This window comes from Ixodes scapularis, unplaced genomic scaffold (genome assembly GCF_016920785.2).
Source record: "Ixodes scapularis isolate PalLabHiFi unplaced genomic scaffold, ASM1692078v2 PGA_scaffold4__175_contigs__length_147842914, whole genome shotgun sequence".
Taxonomy (NCBI): Eukaryota; Metazoa; Arthropoda; class Arachnida; order Ixodida; family Ixodidae; genus Ixodes; species Ixodes scapularis.
The window spans coordinates 24,937,541-24,958,941 of NW_024609879.1; the positions used below are offsets into that span (position 1 = coordinate 24,937,541).

The window sequence follows — 21,401 nt, forward strand, 5'->3', positions numbered from 1 at the left end:
AACGTAATCTTTGCGAAAAAAAAAATGTAAGCACCCTCTCAGTAACGTGCGCGTTTTGCGTAACGCGCGTTGTTGGCACTTCTGGCGGCTTCCCCCCCCCAAAAAACCGTTCTGGCTACGGGTCTAGAAATATTCACTAGCACATTAGGCGTCGGAAGGATTGACAAAAAGTATTATTCAAAGAGTATTAGGGCCGTTATTTTGAGAAACGAAATCGCAAACACGGCACATTGCGCAATAACGCTCTGGAATGTATGTTGTAATTGTTACCGTTTCTCTTTTTCTCAACTAGGTTAACATGCGTTTCGAAGACACGTCAGGTCCAAACATTCAATTCCTGCTCACCTCTATTCAACAGGAACAGGTAGGTGTCGCTTTCACAATTCTGTTTTTGCCGATTTCTTTCCCCAGCCGAAAGCGTGAAAAGTAATAAAATATATTGGAAAGAATAATCGTCTGCGCACGTTCACTAAACACTTTAATATGTGTTTCTCTTTCTAGGGATTTGCGCAAACCTTTGTGGAATACGATATAGGCTGGCCAGATGCCAATAGAACCTATGCAGATGCAAACACAACATTTAAGAACCTTCTTGAAAAGTACGGAAGAAGCCCCGCAGATATTACGGTTGCTGTGACCGGGTAAGCAAGAAAATTATTCAAAATTAAACAACATAACAAACGATAAAATAGCACAACGTTCGAAAGTATGCGACCTCTTAATAGAGTGGGGGAATATGTTAACTTAAAGTTGCTAGAGATATTCATCTAAAGATGAATATATCTATATAAAACACATTATAATATATTAATGCTAATATTGGAAGTTAATATGTATGACATAATTCGGGAGTAGCTTCGCGTCTTGCTTCAAGCAGGCTTGAGTAAAATAAGTAAAATCAGAAGCGCATAATAAGAACAACGGCCATCAGGTTGACACTAAAATAGTAAATAGTTTTTTCTTTATACCGCAACCCTAACGCTTGTGTACACAAGGAAATGGCGTCGTCGCCACTGCATGCGCACCAAAAAAAACAACTTGAGATACATTTTTGGTACGGTACCAAAAATGTGTCTAAAGTTGTTTTGTTTTGGTGCGCACATGTTTTCTGAAGCTTGCCTCAAACCCTTTGCGTTGCCGTCTCGATTCATGAGGAGGTGGGAGTAAGCAAAACCAAGACAATCCGCCTTCGAAAATTGTGGCTCTCAGAACCACGGCCGAATTCCGGGAACGATGGAAACGTCGTCGACACTGCGAGTTTTTTTTTATACAGAACCACACTTCTCCTATGGGAGAGCAATGGACATCCGACAAACTGTTTAAAAACCCCACCAATAGGAGCAACGATCGCCGGCAGCTTTCTGCTTACGACGGGTACGCACCTATCGGCCGAGGTCGGTACAGGACAGCTCGAATATGACACAACCGGTCGACCAACGAGTCGCATTATTAGATTGAAAGAAATATAAAGTGTTATTCAGGACCAAGCACTCTTTTTTATGGTACGGTATTTTCTGTGTTAAGCAATACCTGCGACTACATCTTGGTATCGTTACAGGTTACGAGCGCGAGATTCTTGATTTGTATTGTTGGGGAGAAATGTTATTCTAAACTTTGATTGATCAACGTGCAATAAACTTAAAGTTATATTTAGCGCTAACGTGTGCTGAAACTGTTTACGTCACTGTAAATCTTTAAATAATGAATGCTGAAAGTACCTGAAGCGTTGAGACGAATGAAATGCATAAAGCAGAGAAAACTCAAAACTAGAAAGATACCCAAGTATAGATGATAAGAAAAAAAAGGTATTGCCCGACGTTTCGATGCCACTTCGGCCCCTTGATCGTAGGGGAGTGTTTTTGTCATTGTTGTAGTGTCATAAAGCCCGGTATAGTCGTCTTCTTTTAAAAAGGCCGCTATTTCTTCGCGTTTGTTGCTGACGAGGTATAGCTCGACGCACCCTGCATGACACATCGTAAACCAGACACGTGCGTGCTTGAAACTGTCCCAGCTGGCCGATTTATGTTTTCTTTGGTGTTTTCAATGTGCCAAGACTCTAAGAAAAGGCGTGTTTGACAGTTTTTTTCTCCGTGCCAAAAATACAGCTCTTGTTGAATGCGATATGGTGTGCCCCTTCTTCACAACGTGTTCTGCCTGCACGTTACTCTGCACTTCATTCTTCTTGACGTCATATTGATGCTGGCGTAATCCTTCCAGAAAGATTTAGTTTTCCAAACGTATGATGGGGGGCTGTCGCCACATCAAAAGGAAGATAAAAAAATTTATTCCACCGGTTACTCAAATTCCTATCACTCAAGTGCTTTAATTCAGAGTACATGCCTCTGATAACAAAATATGACCTTTTGCGAATTATAATTTCTATGTCAATAACCATTCACCAGGGCTTGATTGTACACCAGACGTCCTTTATATAAAAATGAAAACGTCAAGAATTGAAAGCTAAAGACCAATTGCTATTCTACCTGTCTTAACTTGTAGATTAGAAAATACGGGTACAAATTACGATGACTACCTTCTGCGATATATTTTCTTTGTTAAGTAATACCCAATATGGCTTCCGGCAACAAAAGGGTACAATTACACTATTAGACGATTTTTCAGATTGCGTTAACGAAGAACTGGATAACAATAAGATTGCGCTAGAAGTGTTTCTAGATACATAAAAGGCTTTCGATACTACTAATCATTCTTTAATGCTAGACAATCTTGGCAGATTACGTTTCAGAGGGCCTTTTCATAATTTGTATATATCTTTTTTTTAATTTTTATATAATTTTTACTTAGGAATAGGCTGCAAGTAAAAATATTTAGTAATGTAAGTCGTAGAGCTGAAGTAGAATGCGGTGTGCCACAGGGAAGTAAATTGGGGCCCACGTTATTTAATATTTACCTAAATGATTTAGGAATTTTGTCGTTGTAGTCTAAGATACATCAGTATAGTGATGATACAGCGTTAGTTTTACCGCACGATAACTACGATGAGGCATGTTTTGTCTTTCAAAAAGATATAAATAAATATTGAATTGTTTAATGCAAATGTTATTTCAATTAATGTTGTCAAAACTAAGTTATATATTTTCTTCCGAAATGCTCACAAACGAATTTCATCGTCACCTTCAATTTCACTTCATCGTCTCAGTGTATGAATTGTTACTGCGAACTCTTGCCTTATAATAAATCGGTCAAATGCTTATGTTTATATGTTGACGAACACCTGTCATGGAATCAACACGTTGAATATGTAACTAAAAGACTGCGTGCCATTTCAGCTTGTTTATTAAAGATAAGATGTATGCGTAGTATGAAGATAATATTACGAGTGTTTAGATATATGGCAGAATCAAATTTACAATATGGGTTTACTTTATATGGGCACGGTTCGTGATACAAAAAGAAATTAATATACAAAGTGTTAAAACATGGAATTAACAACACTGCATAAGGACCATCTTACGAAACGTGACAACTAGACGATAAAGCGAAGTAACTAATGAATTTTTTTGTCAAGATTTAAGACATATGTTACGCTTATAAATTGCTATTATGACTATATTTTTTAAACCTCAGGTTCGCAAGAAGATAAACATTTTACGGCGAACGGAGAGGTTTAAGATCCCTAGAGTGTAAACACAACATGGAAATAAATGTAGATAATATAATGTACTTTCTTTTTCAATAAACTACAAGAGTCTTTAATATACCTAAGCTGCTTAAGCATGCTGAAAAAAGCAACTGAAATAATGATGTCATTTCTGTGTTCCGTAAAATTCTGAGAGAATTTTTTTTTGCGAATTTTGTTTTGTGGTGTCTGTTCCTGGCTGATTGTTTTTAACCTAGTGTACAATGTGACTGAGTGTCTCCTTGACCCATAGTTTTTTCAAGCATTTCTGTTTCTTTTCTCCGGCTGCAGAATTATATTTTCGACATAGAACTTTTTGGTCCGTTCATATTTGTGGCATTTTGTTTTCTTGTATTGAGCGTAAGTACATTCGTTATATTTGTTTATTTGCATGGTGCAGGCGTTCGTTGAATTTTCATGTTTACATAGAGCTTATTTGTAAATCTATTTTTGCTGGTTGTCTGGCCCAACGCACAAGCAGGAAGCTGCTTTTGTAGGTCAGCACTATTGTCTCTGGAAATTTTTATTTCAATGAAACATTATTTTTATTCTTATTATAGCACGTTGGGGAAAGTAGGCACTTCCTGGAACGCGTATGCCAGCCTCACTGTCACGTCAAATATGACGATGTGCAAGGAGGCGCGATGGCAGAACACGTTGGTAAGCTACAAAACTTGAAAGTATAAAACAGAGAGGACGAGGACGGGAACAGGACATCTTTCATTTAGCAACAACATAGAATGGCACAACGATAAAACCGCCCCCCAAGGGTCTCAACGTTCTCAAAGAGGGAAAGGAGATACTAGTTATAAACGAAAGGGAATACACTGGTAAGAGGCAAGAGGGGTCACACGATCGCTTTAACAGTTGCTCTATTCTTGACACGGAGAAAAACTGGCGAAGACGCCTTTTTATTAGAGTCTTTGCACATTCAAAACTTCTAAGACAACATAAACTGGTCAGCTGAATCGTTTTCAAGCCCCTACGTGTCTGGTTCACGATGCGTCATGCGGGGTGCGTCGAGCGAAACCTCATCAGCAACAAACACGAAAAAACAACCGTCACTTGAAAAGAAGACGACAACACCAAGCACTATGAATAACGACAACAAGAACAAAAACAGTCACCCGTTGATCGAGGGGCCGAGCTGTCCTCGAGACGTAGGGATCTTCATTACTTTATTACTTGGGGGTTAGAGCCATTGCCTCCACATTTTTATGATTCCTAAAACGGTGGATGTCCACCAAAATGTTTACTTTCAAGTCTTGATGATGTGATACAAAACTTTGATACTGAGTATTACGTCCTCAAGCGGTTCCCGTGCGACCTCACGTCCCGTGAGTGCTAGACCATCCATCTTGCACGTCAAGGTAACTTTGACTAGCGTGCAAATTCTCGTGCTGGCTCACACGACCAAGAACGTGGCAGCCAGGTGCCCTAGTTGCAATCGTATATAGGAAAGGGCACAAGAGATCATGATTCGTCGCCGTGGTAAGTCTCGTCGCTCGACAGGATGGCATCGCAGAGCGAATGTTTTCTTTTAATATTTTCGAATATCTTCTTAACCAGAAGTTTTAGGACAAAACGTGGTGATTGTTCAGCTTTCATCTTCTTAAACACGTCAGTATCCGTTAGTTATTTTTTCTGCACAATTTGTAGAAGCACTCACATGGCAACTATTCGATTGTAACTCGTAGCACGGTGTTCATTTAGTTCAACATTGCCAGACAGGGGCTTAAAATATTATAAAATAAAACCGTCAGAAAAGAGACGGGAACAACAATAATGAGCACGGAATCGTAGGAAGGTCTTTATTGCCCAAGATGTTGAAGGTTTGGTTGCAGTATCTTTGTTCTTCGGATCGTTTTCCCAGGTTCGCTTGGTTAAAATTGGGCTGGTTCCGTGTTTTCCATAGTATGTTTCTGTTTATTTCACTCTGCTTTGTTTTTAAGTTTACTGTTTCCACTGATTGCGTGTTTTTCGGTGTTTTACACATTAAAATATGGATGTGTTGAGCTTATGTAAAGAAAACCAGACACCTGTGTGCGACTCCATAGACTTCACGAAACATGCGCGGGACCCGAGTACTCGGAAAACGTCCCGGTACCGACAAGAGAAGGAAACGAGATGAGGGGTGTAATACCGAAGAAAACCTCAGCCTTGCGGTCAATTCAATCCTGGCTTCATTCCGGGTTAAGAGGGGAGGGGGTGCAGGAATTTTAATTTTGAAGGATAACTTCAGTCGAAAGTCTAAACAAAATAAATTATTGGCACTGATTTACGAAGACTTAATACTAGCACCTCCAACATCTTATACTAATGAAAAACCGCGATCCACCTTAAATTCGGTATTAAAAAAGAAGCCTCTATTCTACGCTGGGAAGGTGGTTGGACAGCGAAGCTGTGCTATCACCAGAAACGATTGCCCACTGCTCTATGGACCCTTTCCATGGCAAATATCACTAGGTGGTGCGCCTGTCTTTGACGTGGCAGAGAACGTCCTGTTTATAAAATGAGTGAACAATGGCCACCTTAACACCGGTGCTTAAAATGTAGATGAACCGTTTAACCACCCATTCTCCAGATTAACGCCAAAATAACGAAGGAGTACGAGATCTGTTCAAAGGTTTCGAGGCGACACAAGCAACCGAATTGCGTCCTCCAAGTGTAAATTTGTACAGCCGAAGGCCCTCGTTAAATCGTAAACCTTCTTGCCCATTTAGTATTTATACTTTCTACCACTGGTGACATCAAGAAGCTGAACAGGCTTGAAAAGACTGTGCGACCGGAAGTCGCTTGTGACACGAGCGGCAGTTTTGTTTTTTAAACAACAGAAAGGTCTATACAGAATGATTGACGAAAGAAAAATACAATACCTGTGATATTAAAAATAAACGTGGTTGTGTGGATATATATACAGCGTGTAGTTGATCAGCCATTTCAAAGTTGCGACCTGTCACTCGCTGTAGTAGAGCAATTTAGCGAGTACAGTACAACCGCTAGCCTGGGGTCTTTAACGTGCACCACGCAGTAGTGATACACGACCGCACGCTGGTACGATGCTCATCCAGATCGAAACGGGCAGGGGTGGGGGGGGGGGGGGGGGGGGGGGGTATTGACTCATGACTCCTGCGTTCCGCAGCGCGAGCTTTCGCTCCACGTGCTCCGAGCAGGTGTGCGATAGACCACTGGGCCACCAATCTCCCTTAAATGACCTGTACCACACCTTTTTACAGAGAAGCTATATATGGGGGGTGGGGGACTCGCAGGTGGGATTTTTTTGGGGGGTCCGTTTACACAAAACCCACGCGCGTGCCTTACCACCGTTTGTGCACGTCTTATCCTTTATCATGTGGTTTTGACACTTCTTTCAATAGGAAAACAACAAAATAATGTCAAAACCACGCGATAAATTATAAAGCGCTCGCGAACGATGATAAACTTGTAGCGCTCCCCGCACGCGTTTTTCGGTAAAGATTGCGGTTGCATAAGCTGCCGCGGCAACGGCCAGAACGAAGTCTTTAATGTGTAAAAAGGATTTAGTGCTGTGCATTTACTTTTCTTTCGTCAATCATTTCGTATAGAACCATTTTAAGGTTTACTAACGTAAACTGCCACTTGCGCCCCAAGCGACGTCCGGTCGCACCGTCTTCGCAAGCCTGTTGAACTTGCCTATGTTGCCAGTGCTAGAAAGCATAAATGCTACACGAACAACAAAGCTGGAACTTTAAGGACGGCTTTCGACTGTACAATATTGCATCTTGGAGGAGGGCAGTTGGTTTGCAAGAATACTCGAAATATTTTAACAGATCTCGCACTCGTTCGTTTCCTTGGTGATCACCTGGAGAATTTGTGGTTAAACGTTTCATCTAAAATTTTAACAGCGGTGTTAAGGAGGCCTTCGTTCATTTTCTTTATAAACCGGAATGTCTCTGGCACGTTAAAGACCGGAGCACCACCTGGTGGCGTTTGCCATAAAAAAGTGAAAGCCGTTTACAACTTCCTGTAACGCCGAATTGGAGCGCAGCTCTTGAGGAGGAGGAGTGGAGGGTATATTCCTAATCCTCCCTCGTGATCATGCCTGCTAGTCCTCCTCCCCTCCCTCTCCTTTACCACCTTTACCGGGCGGGGGAGGAGGGGGATGAGGAGGAGCGGAGGGGGAGGAGGAGGAGGGGGAGGGGCGAAGCCGACGCCAACGCCGACGCCGACGCCGCACAGGTTGGAAACGGGTCATGTGACCCCCTCCCCCCGAGGTCACGTGACCCGCCCGGACCATACTACACGATGAGGGGAGAAGGAGGGGGAGGATGAGGAGGGGGAGGAGGATGAGGGGAGGAGGAGGAGAGGGAGGGGCGCGGTTACGCCGACGGCGACGCCAACGGCGACGCTGACGCCGCTCAGGCTGGAAACGGGCCCCTAAGAGCTGCGCTCTAAAAGGATCTTTAGTGCAGTGGGCAATCGTAGCAGGGGAGACCACAGCTTCGCTGTTCAACCAGCGCTTTATACATGAAATGCTTCGTAAGCTACTATAGCCTCGACAGCTTATGTAACCCCAATCTTCACCGGGAAACGCATGCGGGAAGCGCTGAGTGCTTTTCATTGTTAATGGAGCTAGTGACGCCCCTCTACACTTCGTACTCTACCGCTGCCGTAGCATCTTATGCAACTGCACTCTTCACTAATGAACGCATGCGGTGAGCGCTGCGTGCTTGTGATCTATCACGTGGTTTCGACACTTGTGTTTTTTTTTATTAAGACAAGTGTCGAGATCACATGACTAGAGATAAGGCGAGCGCAAACGGTAATAAGACGCGCGCGTAGGTTTTCTGCCGACGGACTCGAAAAAACAATTACCTGCGAGTTGTATACCGCGTTTCTGTAAAATGCTACCACAAGCTTCTAAGCGGGTTCGCTCTTTGTCAAGCCCTGGTCTCACATTGTCACAAAGAACAATTGATAAGGCGACGAATAACTGAAGAAAACTAAATGTTTAACGGGTGGGGCCTGTGGCGAGAACAAAGTGTCGCAGTCGTTTATGACGGCGTAAGCGCAGAATTGAGCGCTGTGGCGAGACTGGCTCCGGCTTGCCACGCGGAGCCCCTTATGTAGACACGTGGTCTTCAGAAAACATCGGTGTAGTATGTTCGGCACATACAACATTCGGGCGTCGCATGAACAAGAGGGTTCTTAAAACACCAAAATTCGACAGTCACAGAAATAACAAAAATGGTGAGTCCGCTCCCAGACGTCAAATCTGGGCACTTTGCGTGGGAGCCGAGCACGGTTACCATTTGGCCACAGACGCGCTTGCCAGAAAACGCGCGTGTCATTTCTGCCCCCTTAAAAAAAAAGCTTCGTTTTGAAGCAACGTCCAAGGGAACAAAACAAAGAAAAAGAAAAAAAAAACAGTGGGAAAATACGGAGGACGGTAAAACACAGCCATATCAAGTGTAGCTCGGTACTACTATTCACAGTCTTATCGTGCGTAGTACGTCTTGAGGCGCACGACGTGGATGACATCAGGTCGTTGTGAACGGCGTGATGATAGTATTGTCTTGTTGGGGATTATTTCGTATTTTAGACCTCTGAGTCGACGAAGTAACTTGTAGGGTCTAAAGTAGCGCTTCAGGAGTTCCTCGCTTAGACCGCGTCGTTGTATCGCAATTCATACGCACACACAGTCTCCGGGCATGAAGCGAACGTCGATCTGACGAAGGTAGTACCGGGTAGCGTAAACACGTTGATTTTGAGTCCGGAATCGGGCGAGCTGGCGAACTTCTTCAGCCTGTTGTGCAACCACCTGGGAGTCGTGGCTCCGATCGTCAGCTGGTTTGAGGGGCAAAATCGCGTCAAGCATACTCGTGTTTTCTGGCCATACACCAACTGAAACGGTGTCAATTCTGTGGTCTCTTGCACTGCCGTGTTTTAAGCAAACGTGACGTAGGATAACACTTCGTTCAACGTCTTGTGCTGTACGTCGACACACATGAATGCCATATAGACGATAGTTTTGTTAAGCGGTTTTGTTCGCCCATTTGTCTACGGATCGCATGCAGTTTTTGCAGGCTGGCTGGTGCTACTGGGACGAATGATATATTGCACCAGCTGGCCCACGAATGGCAATCCACGTCCTGTAAATAGAACTTTGGGGGCGCCGTGCCGAAGGACGAAGAAGATGATGAAAAAATTGGCTAGTTCCACCGCGGTTCACATCGTGAGTGCTTTTGTCTCGGCGTAACGGGCTAGACAATCAGTTGCCACGATTATCCAACGGTTTCTCTGCGTCGACAGCGGAAACTGTCGAAGTAAATAGATTCTGATTTTCTGAAATAGGGCAGATGGCGGAGCAATAGGTTAAAGAAGTCCTCCCGGTCTCGTCGGTGGTTTCTTCCGTTGTTGACACTTGTGGCGAGATCGAGTGTAGTGATGGATATCTTTCGTAAGCTATGGACCAGTAGTACTTCTCGCGTCCCTGGCAAGGGACATGGTGCAGCCAAGGTGTCCCGCCGTCGGGACATTGCTGCAGGATTGAAATATCTCTCCTCGAAGGATATAAGCGACCACCAACAGCAACGCCGTGTTGTCGTCGCTGAGTTTCTCCTTGTACAACACACCTTGCCACAAGGAGAATTTTGGCAGTCTTCAATGCACTGTCAAACGTCTCCCTGTTGGAGGGAGAAGTTTGGAAGTATTAGTATAAAAACGCGGGGAACCGCACTTCCTTGTCTGTGTAGATGCTACATGAGCCCTCGCAGTACAGGGTCATCATTTTGGAGTACTGCAATGTCACTGACATCTAGTGCACATAGAAAATAGTCGTCGTCGTCGTCTAAAGTGCAGTCAGGACCTGCCTCGACAGAAAATCGGCGTCACTTGGCTTTCCGCCGGACCTGTTCACCCCGTTAATGTCAAACTCCTGCAGTCGTAGACGCCACTGGGCGAGGGGTGCTAAGGAGTTCTTCAGATTCGCGAGCCAGCAGAACGAATGGTGGTCTGTAACCACTTGAAACGGATTTTCGTGCAAGCACGAGCGAAACTTGATGGTGGCCTAGACTAGAGCGAGGCATTCTTTCTTCGTCTTAGAGTAATTACCCTCCGCCTTGGACAGTGTCCTGCAATTACTCACTCTGTTCCCTCCTGTATTTGGACGAGCACCGCGCCAAGGCCCGTGTTACTTGCGTCTCTGTAAATTTCTCTTTGTGCACGCTGGTCGAAATGTCAAAGGGCGGGAGATGTTTGACGTCTTCTCTTAACTTCAATAAAAAAAAACGCTTGTGCTCTTGTTTCCACTTACAATTTACGGCGTCTTTTGTAAGGTTTGTCAGTGGTGCACAAATCTTGGCAAAATCTTGAACGAAGCCCCTGTAGTAGGCACAGATCCCTAGGAATCTACTTACGGATTTTTGTCCGACGACAACTAAAACGCATCTACGACGCGCGTATTCCCGTGGCAAAGTAGAACAACCCAATTGCTCACGACGTGACTTAGAAAATTGAGCTCACCGTAAGCAATCCGACATTTGGTAGGCTTAAAAGTTAGTTCTGCTGTCTTGATGTCTTAAAGTGCTGCACGGAGTCGTCGTCAGTGCTTGTCGACGTTGCTAGCGAACACCACAACATCGTCCAGGTAGACGAGAAAACTCTTACATCTTGAACCTTGATACATGGTGTCCATGACACCTAGGAATTTCGCCTGCGCTGTGTATAACCTGAAGGGCATCACTTTAATTTCGCACAGTCTGTTGGGCGTGACGAAGACAGTTCTCCCCCGGCCCCATTTGTCGACCTCGATCTGCCAGTGGCCACTCTTCAAGCCCATCGAGGAAAAGTATCGCAATGGCACAAATAGTCTTGGGTATCATCGATTCGAGAAGTGGGTAGACGTCTTTCTTCGTCACGGTATTGAGTCGGCGATAGTCCACACAGAATCTGAGTGCTCCGTCCTTCTTCTTCACGAGCACGACAGGTAAAACCCAGGGACTGATTGGCAATTGGATGATGTCATCATCGAGCGTTTCCTTAACCTTTTATTAGAGAACTTCCCTTTTTTCAAAGAGACACGGTACGCCGACTGGTGGACTGGTGCACGTCGCCTTCGGTACCTACGTGATGTTTCGCCACTGGTGTTTGGCGAACTTTCGACTGCTTGGCAAAACATACCCTGCATTTATCGAGGAGATAAACCAGTTTCCGACGCTGTGAAGCTGGGAGCTCGGAGTCGATGTCCAACTGCGGCGGCAACGTGCTATTAAGCTCTGACGACGAGGTTTTCTCTAACATTGCGGTGACCATGGCTGGCGCTAGACGTTTGTCAACGTGGCCCATGGTGGTACCCTTCGTTAGGTGATGCGGCTCTTCTCAAAAGCGACTCCAGTTCCTTTTTCAAGGAGCAGTTCGACGCTGATTTCCAGGAGAGCTTCACCGCACATGGTGCGTCGGTTATGACGATTACGAAAACACTCGACCGCGGCTGCAGGTTCATATGGCCAGCAATACCTCCTATCGCGGTTGACGTCGTGTTTGGCTCCATCGTCAGCAGAACAGGCTTTCGCATCGTCAACTGGTTTGCCCCGAGGTCGATGACGGCGCCATACTCGCCGAGAAAGTCCATTCCGAGGATAACTTCCCTCGGAGAGTTTTTGCAGAATGCCGAACTTCTCAGGGTACGTGTCACTGTGGATGTCCACGTGGGCAGTTCATCTCCTGACTGGTCTGATGATGAGGCCTCCGGCAGTTCGTATTTAACGACCATCTAACGGCTTCGTCACATTTAGCAGGTGGCCATTGAGCCTACCACTCAAGGCTGAGTAGTCTGCTCCGGCATCCCCACGCGCCGATGAGACGTCGCCGTCGAGAACAACGTTAAGGTTTTCGGCACCGTTGCAAGAGCGTTGTTGCAATGCGTGCTTTCCCTGGAGTGCGAAAAGCTTGGTTTTACTCCGTTGGTTGTCAAACTCAATCATGTGTTCTGCCGAAAAAGAAAAACTGGCTTCCTTCGGCTTCCAGGTAAGACCGAGTACCTCCAACCTACCCGTCAGTTGATCTAATGGTCTTTCATCGGGGCCGTTCCCTTAATGAATTTTGACCAGGACTGTGCTATTGGCACCCCATTTATGAATCTTCATCCCCGCTACTTCAAATATCTCGATGGCCTCACTAACATCGATACTCAACGACTTTGTCATGACGTGCCACAACTATCGCTACGACTGTACAGTGGATTTACGGATGACTACTAATATTTTTTCTAGTAGTGCTCTACAACACCCCTACTCCACATTAAAGCAACGAATGACAAGTTTTGTTTGAGCAGGAAATGCACGACTGCTTCGCGAAGCAGTGCATTTGCAATAAATGCACTGACCACTGTTCTTCATCGAAAACAGTTGCGTGGGATGGAGGCCTTGAGGCGTAATTACACAGCTTTTTGTCGTGAGCGGACAATGTCCTTCACTGCAAATTAAGCTTCATACAGTTGGCTTTAAATGGCTGCAGACATAAATTCTCCTGGGGCGTATATAGTACGTTATGGTATTTTGGTGCTAACTGCATTTCTGCACACTCCTCCTTTTACTGAAGGCTACTTCTCTGCAGATGGTGAGGTATACGGTATGTTTCCTTCTCAGCTGTATATATGTGCGGACTCCTACTGTCTAGTCGCATTTTTGCAGGAAAGAACACCTACCAACAAACCTCTTCCTCGGGCTTCCTCTTCTTTCGACGGAAAAGAGGAAGCGAGCTAGGCGTAAGACGTGTTTTTCCATCGACATAGAGCCAACCGAACTAGTGGCACCCACCATAACTTCGACGAACAGGGTGCTCAAGTTGCTCGGTTACAGACTCGACCGGAATCTGGGAAACATCAAGGCCCGTTTTCGCAAAAACAACCACCTGGCCAACACCGGTGCCGAATCGCACAGCTCACACATGGGCATCCTGGACTTCTTGCGTCACCGGAAATTTGGCCGGATGGTCTATACGCTGGGCAAGCAGGCAGCCCTCTCCAGGCTATCGAATCTGGCCTGCTAGAAGTCAGCAGCTCATTGCGGCCCATCGAAGATGATCGTCGCGACGATCGCTGTCTGGCGCTTTTAGAGCGCAGCTCTTAGGGGCCCGTTTCCAGCCTGAGCGGCGTCGGCGTCGCCGTTGGCGTCGCCGTCGGCGTAACCGCGCCCCTCCCTCTTCTCCTCCTCCCCTCATCCTCCTCCCCCTCCTCATCCTCCCCCTCCTTCTCCCCTCATCGTGTAGTATGGTCCGGGCGGGTCACGTGACCTCGGGGGGAGGGGGTCACATGACCCGTTTCCAGCCTGTGCGGCGTCGGCGTCGGCGTTGGCGTCGGCTTCGCCCCTCCCCCTCCTCCTCCTCCCCCTCCGCTCCTCCTCATCCCCCTCCTCCCCCACCCGGTAAAGGTGGTAAAGGAGAGGGAGGGGAGGAGGACTAGCAGGCATGATCACGAGGGAGGATTAGGAATATACCCTCCACTCCCCCTCCTCAAGAGCTGCGCTCCAATTCGGCGTTACAGGAAGTTGTAAACGGCTTTCACTTTTTTTCACCCTCTAAGTCACCCTCCTATATTCCTTATCAATCAGACGAATCATTTTTACGATACCATTTATCGTCATGAGAAGTGGCGCTGGAGGTCTTCAATGTATGGGCGATTTGACTTTCTGCGGCGGTGCGGTTCTCCAAAGCTAAAATGAATACATCATAACATATCATAACCTCTATGGGCAACAGAGGTTCCCCAGCAGTGGGTACGCGCCGTCCAGGCTGGAGGATATGACGCAAGCACATGCCGGGACAAAAACACTATATATGCGAGACTGTTGCAGTAACGATTTATAGAGATAACGAAACGAAAACTAAATGAAAAACAAAAGAAAAACGAAAAGAAAATATTGTAAATAATGCGCATTATGTAATGAATGCAGTCAAATGAAAGCTTTTATTTGTATGTTTATTGTTAATCCTTTGCACGACCTTTATCACAAAGTAAACATTCACTCATAGTGTTCAATTCCATTCCAGATTATTTTAAGTCTAGTCTATATTCTAGGACAAGAGTATATCATCTTCAAAAGGTTCGTGTGGCATAAGGTAATGCTGTACTAAGAGACAATAAAGTGAACTGCAATCCCCATCATTTTTGCAAGGCGGTTGCGCTCTGACCGCTACTATAATTGCGCTGGTACATCCGACCAGCAGTCCGTTTCATTTTCACTTATTTTACTGCTCTCCCAATAAGCCTGCACGCAAGTTGCACGCTATGCCATACAAATTGTGGCAGAATACTGATTTTGGCATAGGTTTTGATTGCTGTAGTTGCGCTCTAGTTTATGCCTTCAAAGCGGCATCTCAGCGTTTAGTTTAAACAAGGTTGGGACTACTGACAACATACACAAACATTTTAAACTTACCTTCATAATAATGAAGAAGGATCCTTTTTCTTTGGTTGAACACTTTCCTATGGGGTCCGTCAGGTTTCTTTATCCTGACGTAAGTGCAATCAATGCACGCAGTATAACGCATGACACTCCATTTTGTGTAAGTCCTGCATGTTTGTATTGAAGTTTGTCGCGCCATCCGGGCACATCGCCTGGCGATTGAAGAGAAGGGCGAGGAGCCGAGAAACTCGCTCCATAACCCGGTACTCTGTCTACTCCGGCACGTTCAGAAGGTGATCCGTAACAACTCGGAACCTCCCGGCACCATACAATCGCTGAGCAACGAGGCGTTGAAGCATCGGTCCCAGCGACCAGCCCTGATTATTCGCGTTCCCCTCCACCGGCAGGGACTGCAGTCCCTGCCGGTGGAGGGGAACTTCATGAGAGGAACCGTCGGGAGAATACACCATGGTGTATTCTCCCGACGGTTCCTCTCATGAAGCCGTACCACGCGAGGAAGTCGCGCCCATTGAAACTTTTGGGAGTTCAGGTGACTCCGTGAACTCCGTCTTCACACATTTCTCGAATGGCTGCGCCTTCGTCTTCCCCTTTTGCCTTCGAAAGGGTGTTCACAAACTCCGCGAATGACTTGCCGGCCTCCACGACACTCCGAACTAACTTCGAGGACCTTCTAAAGGTTGTGGCTGAGCTACTTTGCGATTCGCGAGGAAATAGCCGAGTATTTCCTCCACTCAATGAGCGTTTGGAGCCGAGGCCGGCTGAAGAACAAACGCGGCCTTGGATGGAATTTAGATGAAAATTTGCGAGTCGAGGCCCGTTTTTGAGTGTGTTTGTACACCCTTGAAGAGTCGAAAATCGTCGAGGGAGCGATGGCGTGTTTCAAGACAAAACCCGACTGGAAGTTACCTTGTACCTCTCTGAACGTCACTCAGAGTACGGCGTTTGAGTGACGAGGTACCCCGATTTTCAATTTGTACTCTTTTTAATAAAGAAAAAAAACGCACACAACGAAATTAAAATAAGCTTTTGTTAGTTTCACATTTTTAAAGGGACTAATTGCAGCAATTAATTGTCCAAAATCATGAAATCGTTACTCCGCTCATTCAACAAACATTAAGCCCTCGATAGAACATATTCTTCTCCTTGTAGCTTGTTTTTTTTAATTCAAAACCAACTTTCATGTGGGGTTTGTCGGTTTTCTTCATTATTGAGAAAACCGTCTCAGGGGGTGTTTGTTGGCGTTTATCGGTATTTACCGAAAAACGTAGCCCTAGTTATAACACAAAATTTCTTTTTGAACATTAGCTATTCTCAACATTTCTTACTAGTTTCATATTACATTAATGGTCAGCTATGTTTTGGATTAGTAAATCGACAGTGAATAAGGTATTTCCCTTAATAAATATTAAGTAAAATTGAAACAAAATGGTCTTGAGAGCAGCAGCAGAGTTTTTTTATCACACGCAGATTGAATGGTTTTACTTCCGGCGGGTAATTGTATACAAAACACTGTTCTCAGTGCGACCAGTGGCAAAGACGTAAGACTATGGGTTTTGTGAATATGTTTCATTCCTAAAACCACTCGCGTACAAAAGGATATTCGAAAGCTGCTCGCTCCCTCTAATTTGGTCGATAGCAGTAAATACTGTTTGTGAGATACAGTACCGTCTAGGTAATCGATTACCCGATAAATTACCTCGTCTTTAGCGCTGCCTTTATTTTTATAGCACCTCACAAAACGATTCATAAATTTGCAGGCTAATTCTCGCTGATAATTATGAAGATTTTTCCTCTGAAGATGCCGCAGTAAAAGGTGCGTATTCTGTTTCTCTAGATTATCTTACAAAAAAATTAATATTATTTTAGCTCACAGGTACTACTCACAAATATATACTCTTTTTCACCTTGTGTTGTACCGCAGGAAAGGCTACAAGCGCGAGCTCCTTGCTCTAGGGCACATTTCGGCGGCACAAGCTCTCGTGCACCAAGGGCAGCTGCCAACGCCATGAGCTCGCGCTTCTAGCCTTCGCTGGGGTACAACATAAAATGCTGCAACGCTTGTTCACTACATGTACTACTTACATTATAGTTTAAGGTGCAACCCCACCTTTGGTTAGTGTGATTCTGAACCAACAGATGGCGGTAGGATTGCCTTCCAGGCCTGTACACCAATGCGAGAAATCGTGTGTGGTGGCGCTTCGATACAGTTGGATATTCTTCAATATACAGAATTTGACATCCCTGGTCCCTTGCTTGTTTTTTTCTGCACGAGCCTTCTTTCGAACGCGCACGGCTGCGCCAGCTCTCGTGCAAGGGAGCCAGTTGCCTACGCTCTGAGCTCACGTCTCCAGCATATGTGATCCGAACAAAACGTGAAAATCGTCCTAAGCCAAATGGCGAGACACATGCACAACCAAACCAACGACGCGTTGAAAACTATAAAATTGCATGTGCGCCGTTATCGGAGATTTCAGAGGCCAATAGGCAACCTGCAATGCTGTTTGGTTTGGCGCCATCTAGCGACTGAAGCAAGAAATATTGGGTACCCCTGGGAGTGGCGGCTGCATTGTTCAAACGTGAGCTATTACTCTGGTGGCGCCGCTGAACCTAGTGTCTGAAGCAAGAAATACTGGGTATCCCAGGCAGCCGTGATCGCGTAACGTGCCAGTAGAGCGGAAGCTGCGGGCCTGGCGGGCCAATCGGAACGTGATTGCGTATCACCGGAGCGCGCCTCAACTCCGAAGAAGTATCAGGCTTTTCGCTGCGTCATGCTCCAATATGTGTGCTTTCCGCTCGTATATGTCGCGCATTTCGAAGCCTTCGGCACGCAATGTGGGGCTTATCGTTCGCCGTTTGCCAAGTTACAACGAGACAGGGTATAACCGTGCGCTCTCACCCTGCTGGCGCCGCCTTGCCGTTGCCGGCTGCCTATTACACATATTTCAATGTGATCAGATTTATGTTGATACGAATGAAAGTGACGAGAGGACCAATAGTGAACTAAAAAATAAAGGTTTAATCGGCGAACTTGTGCCATACAAAAAAGTTAGGAAAGAAGGTCGAGGCAGCAGAAAAGCAGGCGGCGATTCGGCAGCATAACAGAGAGCGAGAGCGAGAGTAACTCGACAAGGTCGCTGGCAGCTGCTTAACATTCTACAGTGCGTCACCATTTTGAAAGTTCGGCAAAGAAGGTTCGAGCGTCACGCGCTCGGGGCGAGGATGAACTGGCACTTTCGAGAACAAGAAAACAGGGCGAATGTTACGTCCGGTGCAAGAATGAACGCGAATCTTCTAGAAGTCTGTGACCAAGCGCTGCTTTCTCGGCTCTGCGGGCGGCAATATGACGGGCCGGCCCTTTTGTCGTGGATGTGATTGGCTCTTTGTGGATTTCCAGGAAAACGAGATCACGGGATAGACTTGGGTTTCCAAAATTCTAGCTTGAGGGAGGAAATAACTACCTAAAAAAAAATTTATATTTTTTGGGCGGTCAGGTACGTGTCTCATTTAGGTAGGTGGGTGTTTATTTTGACCAAAACCACATGACTGGAAAACAGAAAACATGACACTCAGGTTTAGATGTTGAGTTTGGTAAACCCAAAGTAGGGCTGGTGCGGGAGTCATAATAATAAAAAAAATGCCAAGGTTAAAAATTAACTCACACAAAGAAATGATAATAATTAATTTTAATACGAATTCAGTGATAAATGCGATGACTGGCCAGGCAAAGATTCTTGGTTTGTGGATAGCTTTTCCACAGTTTAAGCAATGTACAGGACGTCCCCCCCCTCCCCCCCCCCCCCAAAAAAAATACGGGGTATTTTTTTACCGCAAGCATAAACTAGGCATCGCCAAACGCTAATTTTCCGCCCAAAGGCAGCGCTAGAGGTCACAACCAGATGTCAAAGTTAAGCCCGATCCGATACCTTATCAAAATTATAAGTGATTTTCTGAAAAGTTCAGTGGGAAAATGGCGGCCGACGGAGTTTTCGAATACATGGCGCTCTACGGACACCAGAAACCGAAAACGGGCAAACATGGGCTTCATTTTCGCATTGAAATGCTGAGAAAATTATTATAACTTTTGAATAAGGTGTCCGTTCTGGATGAAACTTTGGCATCTGGTTGTGACCTAGCGTTACCTTTTGGCGGAAAATGGGCGTTAAACGATGCGCGTAGTTTACTTTTGCAATAAAAAAAAGACTGTAATTTTTTTTGTGACATCCTGTACCATTCTTAATTTGGTGATTTAAGCGCGCAAGTAGTGGCGCGCAAAAATGAAAAAGATGCAAACGGGTAGAGTTTGACGTTGCAACACATATAGTGTAAGCACGCACATGGTACGCTGATTAAGACTGAGACAGCGCTAAATTTTACACTAGCGCTGAGCGTATTGGTAGTTAAGGTCCATCAAAGGCTAAAGCTTGTACACATATACTGCTCAGGCCATTATGTTTGAATGCTCATAGTACTTTATTACCCTCATATTTGGTGTAAGTTCTCTCCTGATTATTTACAACAGAAAGAAGAAAACATTCTAACGTTGGGTTGACAGAAAAACTCCACCTGCTGACAGCTACCAATCACATCGGCGCCGATTACGAGTATTCACTGCATGCCAACGGTCGCGTGCTTAGAACGAGTTTTTCCCACGTGACTTCATACAATCCTAATTGTTCTTGACAAACAAACATGTTTGCTCAGGCATTTGGTCACATGTGAAGCTAAGAATAATTTGTATTGATTGTGGCACACGTAACAAGCTGCATAGGTTTTTTTGTTTTTTTTTTACGATCCACGAAATAGAATGTTCTTGGGTTACCTTCGTCTCTAATGCATGTAGCACACCAAAGAACACGAACTGAATCGCAGTGGGAGACGAAAACAATAATGATAAACAAGCGTGCAGTCACGCGAAATCTGAGGGCATTGCACATATACAGAAGGTAAGCTTTGTTTCACTAAATACATTACCAGTAAAGTATTTGGTTTTATCTTGCGAGCGAAGCGGAACATACAAGTGCGAGCATACTGCCCTGAACTATTTTTCCAGTGAACAAGCGCAACATCCAAAGCATCGAGTTCGTTTTTATAGCTCTTGGTACGCTCGAACCTTTGAAAACACAATTATAATCAAGTCTATTATTTCAATTATTTTAATTAAGTGCGCCTATTTTTTTTGTCTGTTGCGTACACGTGCCATTTTCTTAGTTATATAATATTTTTCCAGAAGTCTGACACCTATAGTGTGTTTCATCATAAGTAAGAGCCGCATAATCAAAGATGTAGACAAAAAAAAAAAAAGAACGGGAACAAGCGAACACACATTGAAAATGCAATGTAACGGCACATTCAAAATTAGTCGTTAGGTTTTTGGAGAGCAGCAGTTTCGTAGGGCGACATTGTTACTGTTGAAGGTTATAAAAAGTGCAGTACAACTGTTAGCTCGGGGTCTTTAACGTGCATTACGCAGTATAGGTGGTACGCGATCGCACGACGGTAGGATGCAGATAGGCGACTGAACCCAGGGTCTCTGCTAAAGCCCCTTGATAAAGGCGTTTTTTACAAGTACCGCCAACCATTGTTGGGGAAACGCGCAAGACACGTGCCACGAGTGGGTGCTCCGCCGCCATTCGCGTTCAAGGGCCAGTCATTTTAGTGCTGCGCCGCCATTCGCCTCCAAGGGCCGCTTGAGACACGGGCCTCGTGCACTGGCACCTTTGAGGATTAGCGGTGAGAAGTCATGGTGGCGCCCTCCTACGGTTCCCCCTTGTGACGTCATTACCTTGCAAACAACAAGTTCGATGGTGTTTGTAAATAGCATGGTGGAAGCTTGAAATCATTGCGCTCTCAAAGGAACACTGCCAACACCGTCAAAATTAAAGTTCTTTCATTCCTCTTATTTCCGTCGATGATATACCTTTTCCGACGTCATAAGTCAGCGTTCGGCCAATCGTGAAAGGCCGACCACAGCGACACTTTCGGTCGCGCTCGTCGCCAATATTTGAAAGACCAACGAAAACACATCGAGAGGATGTAGTCCCTACAGGTTTTGCAGCGTGAGCTCCGTGCTTCGAACGGAGCTCGCGCTCGAGCATTTCTCCACGTGTTCTGATCTGTGGTGCCACAACACACTCGGCCAACGATCCCCCGCCGCACTTGGTTTAGCCTGTGAGCTAAACCAAATGAGCTACGCTTAGAGTATCGGCTCCTTTTCCCGCGATATTAGTGTGGGCGCCGCCATCTTGGTGGTTAGTAACAAATCAAACGCAACTGCCGATCGTCATGATTCAAAAGTGCTACTTCCTCAGCATTAGTTTCGGTGTCAGGAAGCTTGTGTAATATTGCTTTGCTTTGTC

The 21,401-nt window shown here is 45.4% G+C and overlaps 1 protein-coding gene across 1 annotated transcript in view; it reads left to right on the forward strand.

The window, feature by feature from the left end:
- LOC115328897 (A disintegrin and metalloproteinase with thrombospondin motifs 16-like) overlaps positions 1-21,401 on the forward strand; it is a 177,962-nt gene that overhangs the window by 68,502 nt on the left and 88,059 nt on the right. Inside the window, exons 7-9 of the mRNA XM_040205357.1 lie at positions 293-364; positions 502-641; positions 16,803-16,858. Coding sequence (XP_040061291.1) covers positions 293-364; positions 502-641; positions 16,803-16,858 — 268 coding nt within the window. The remainder of the gene's footprint in view (positions 1-292; positions 365-501; positions 642-16,802; positions 16,859-21,401) is intronic.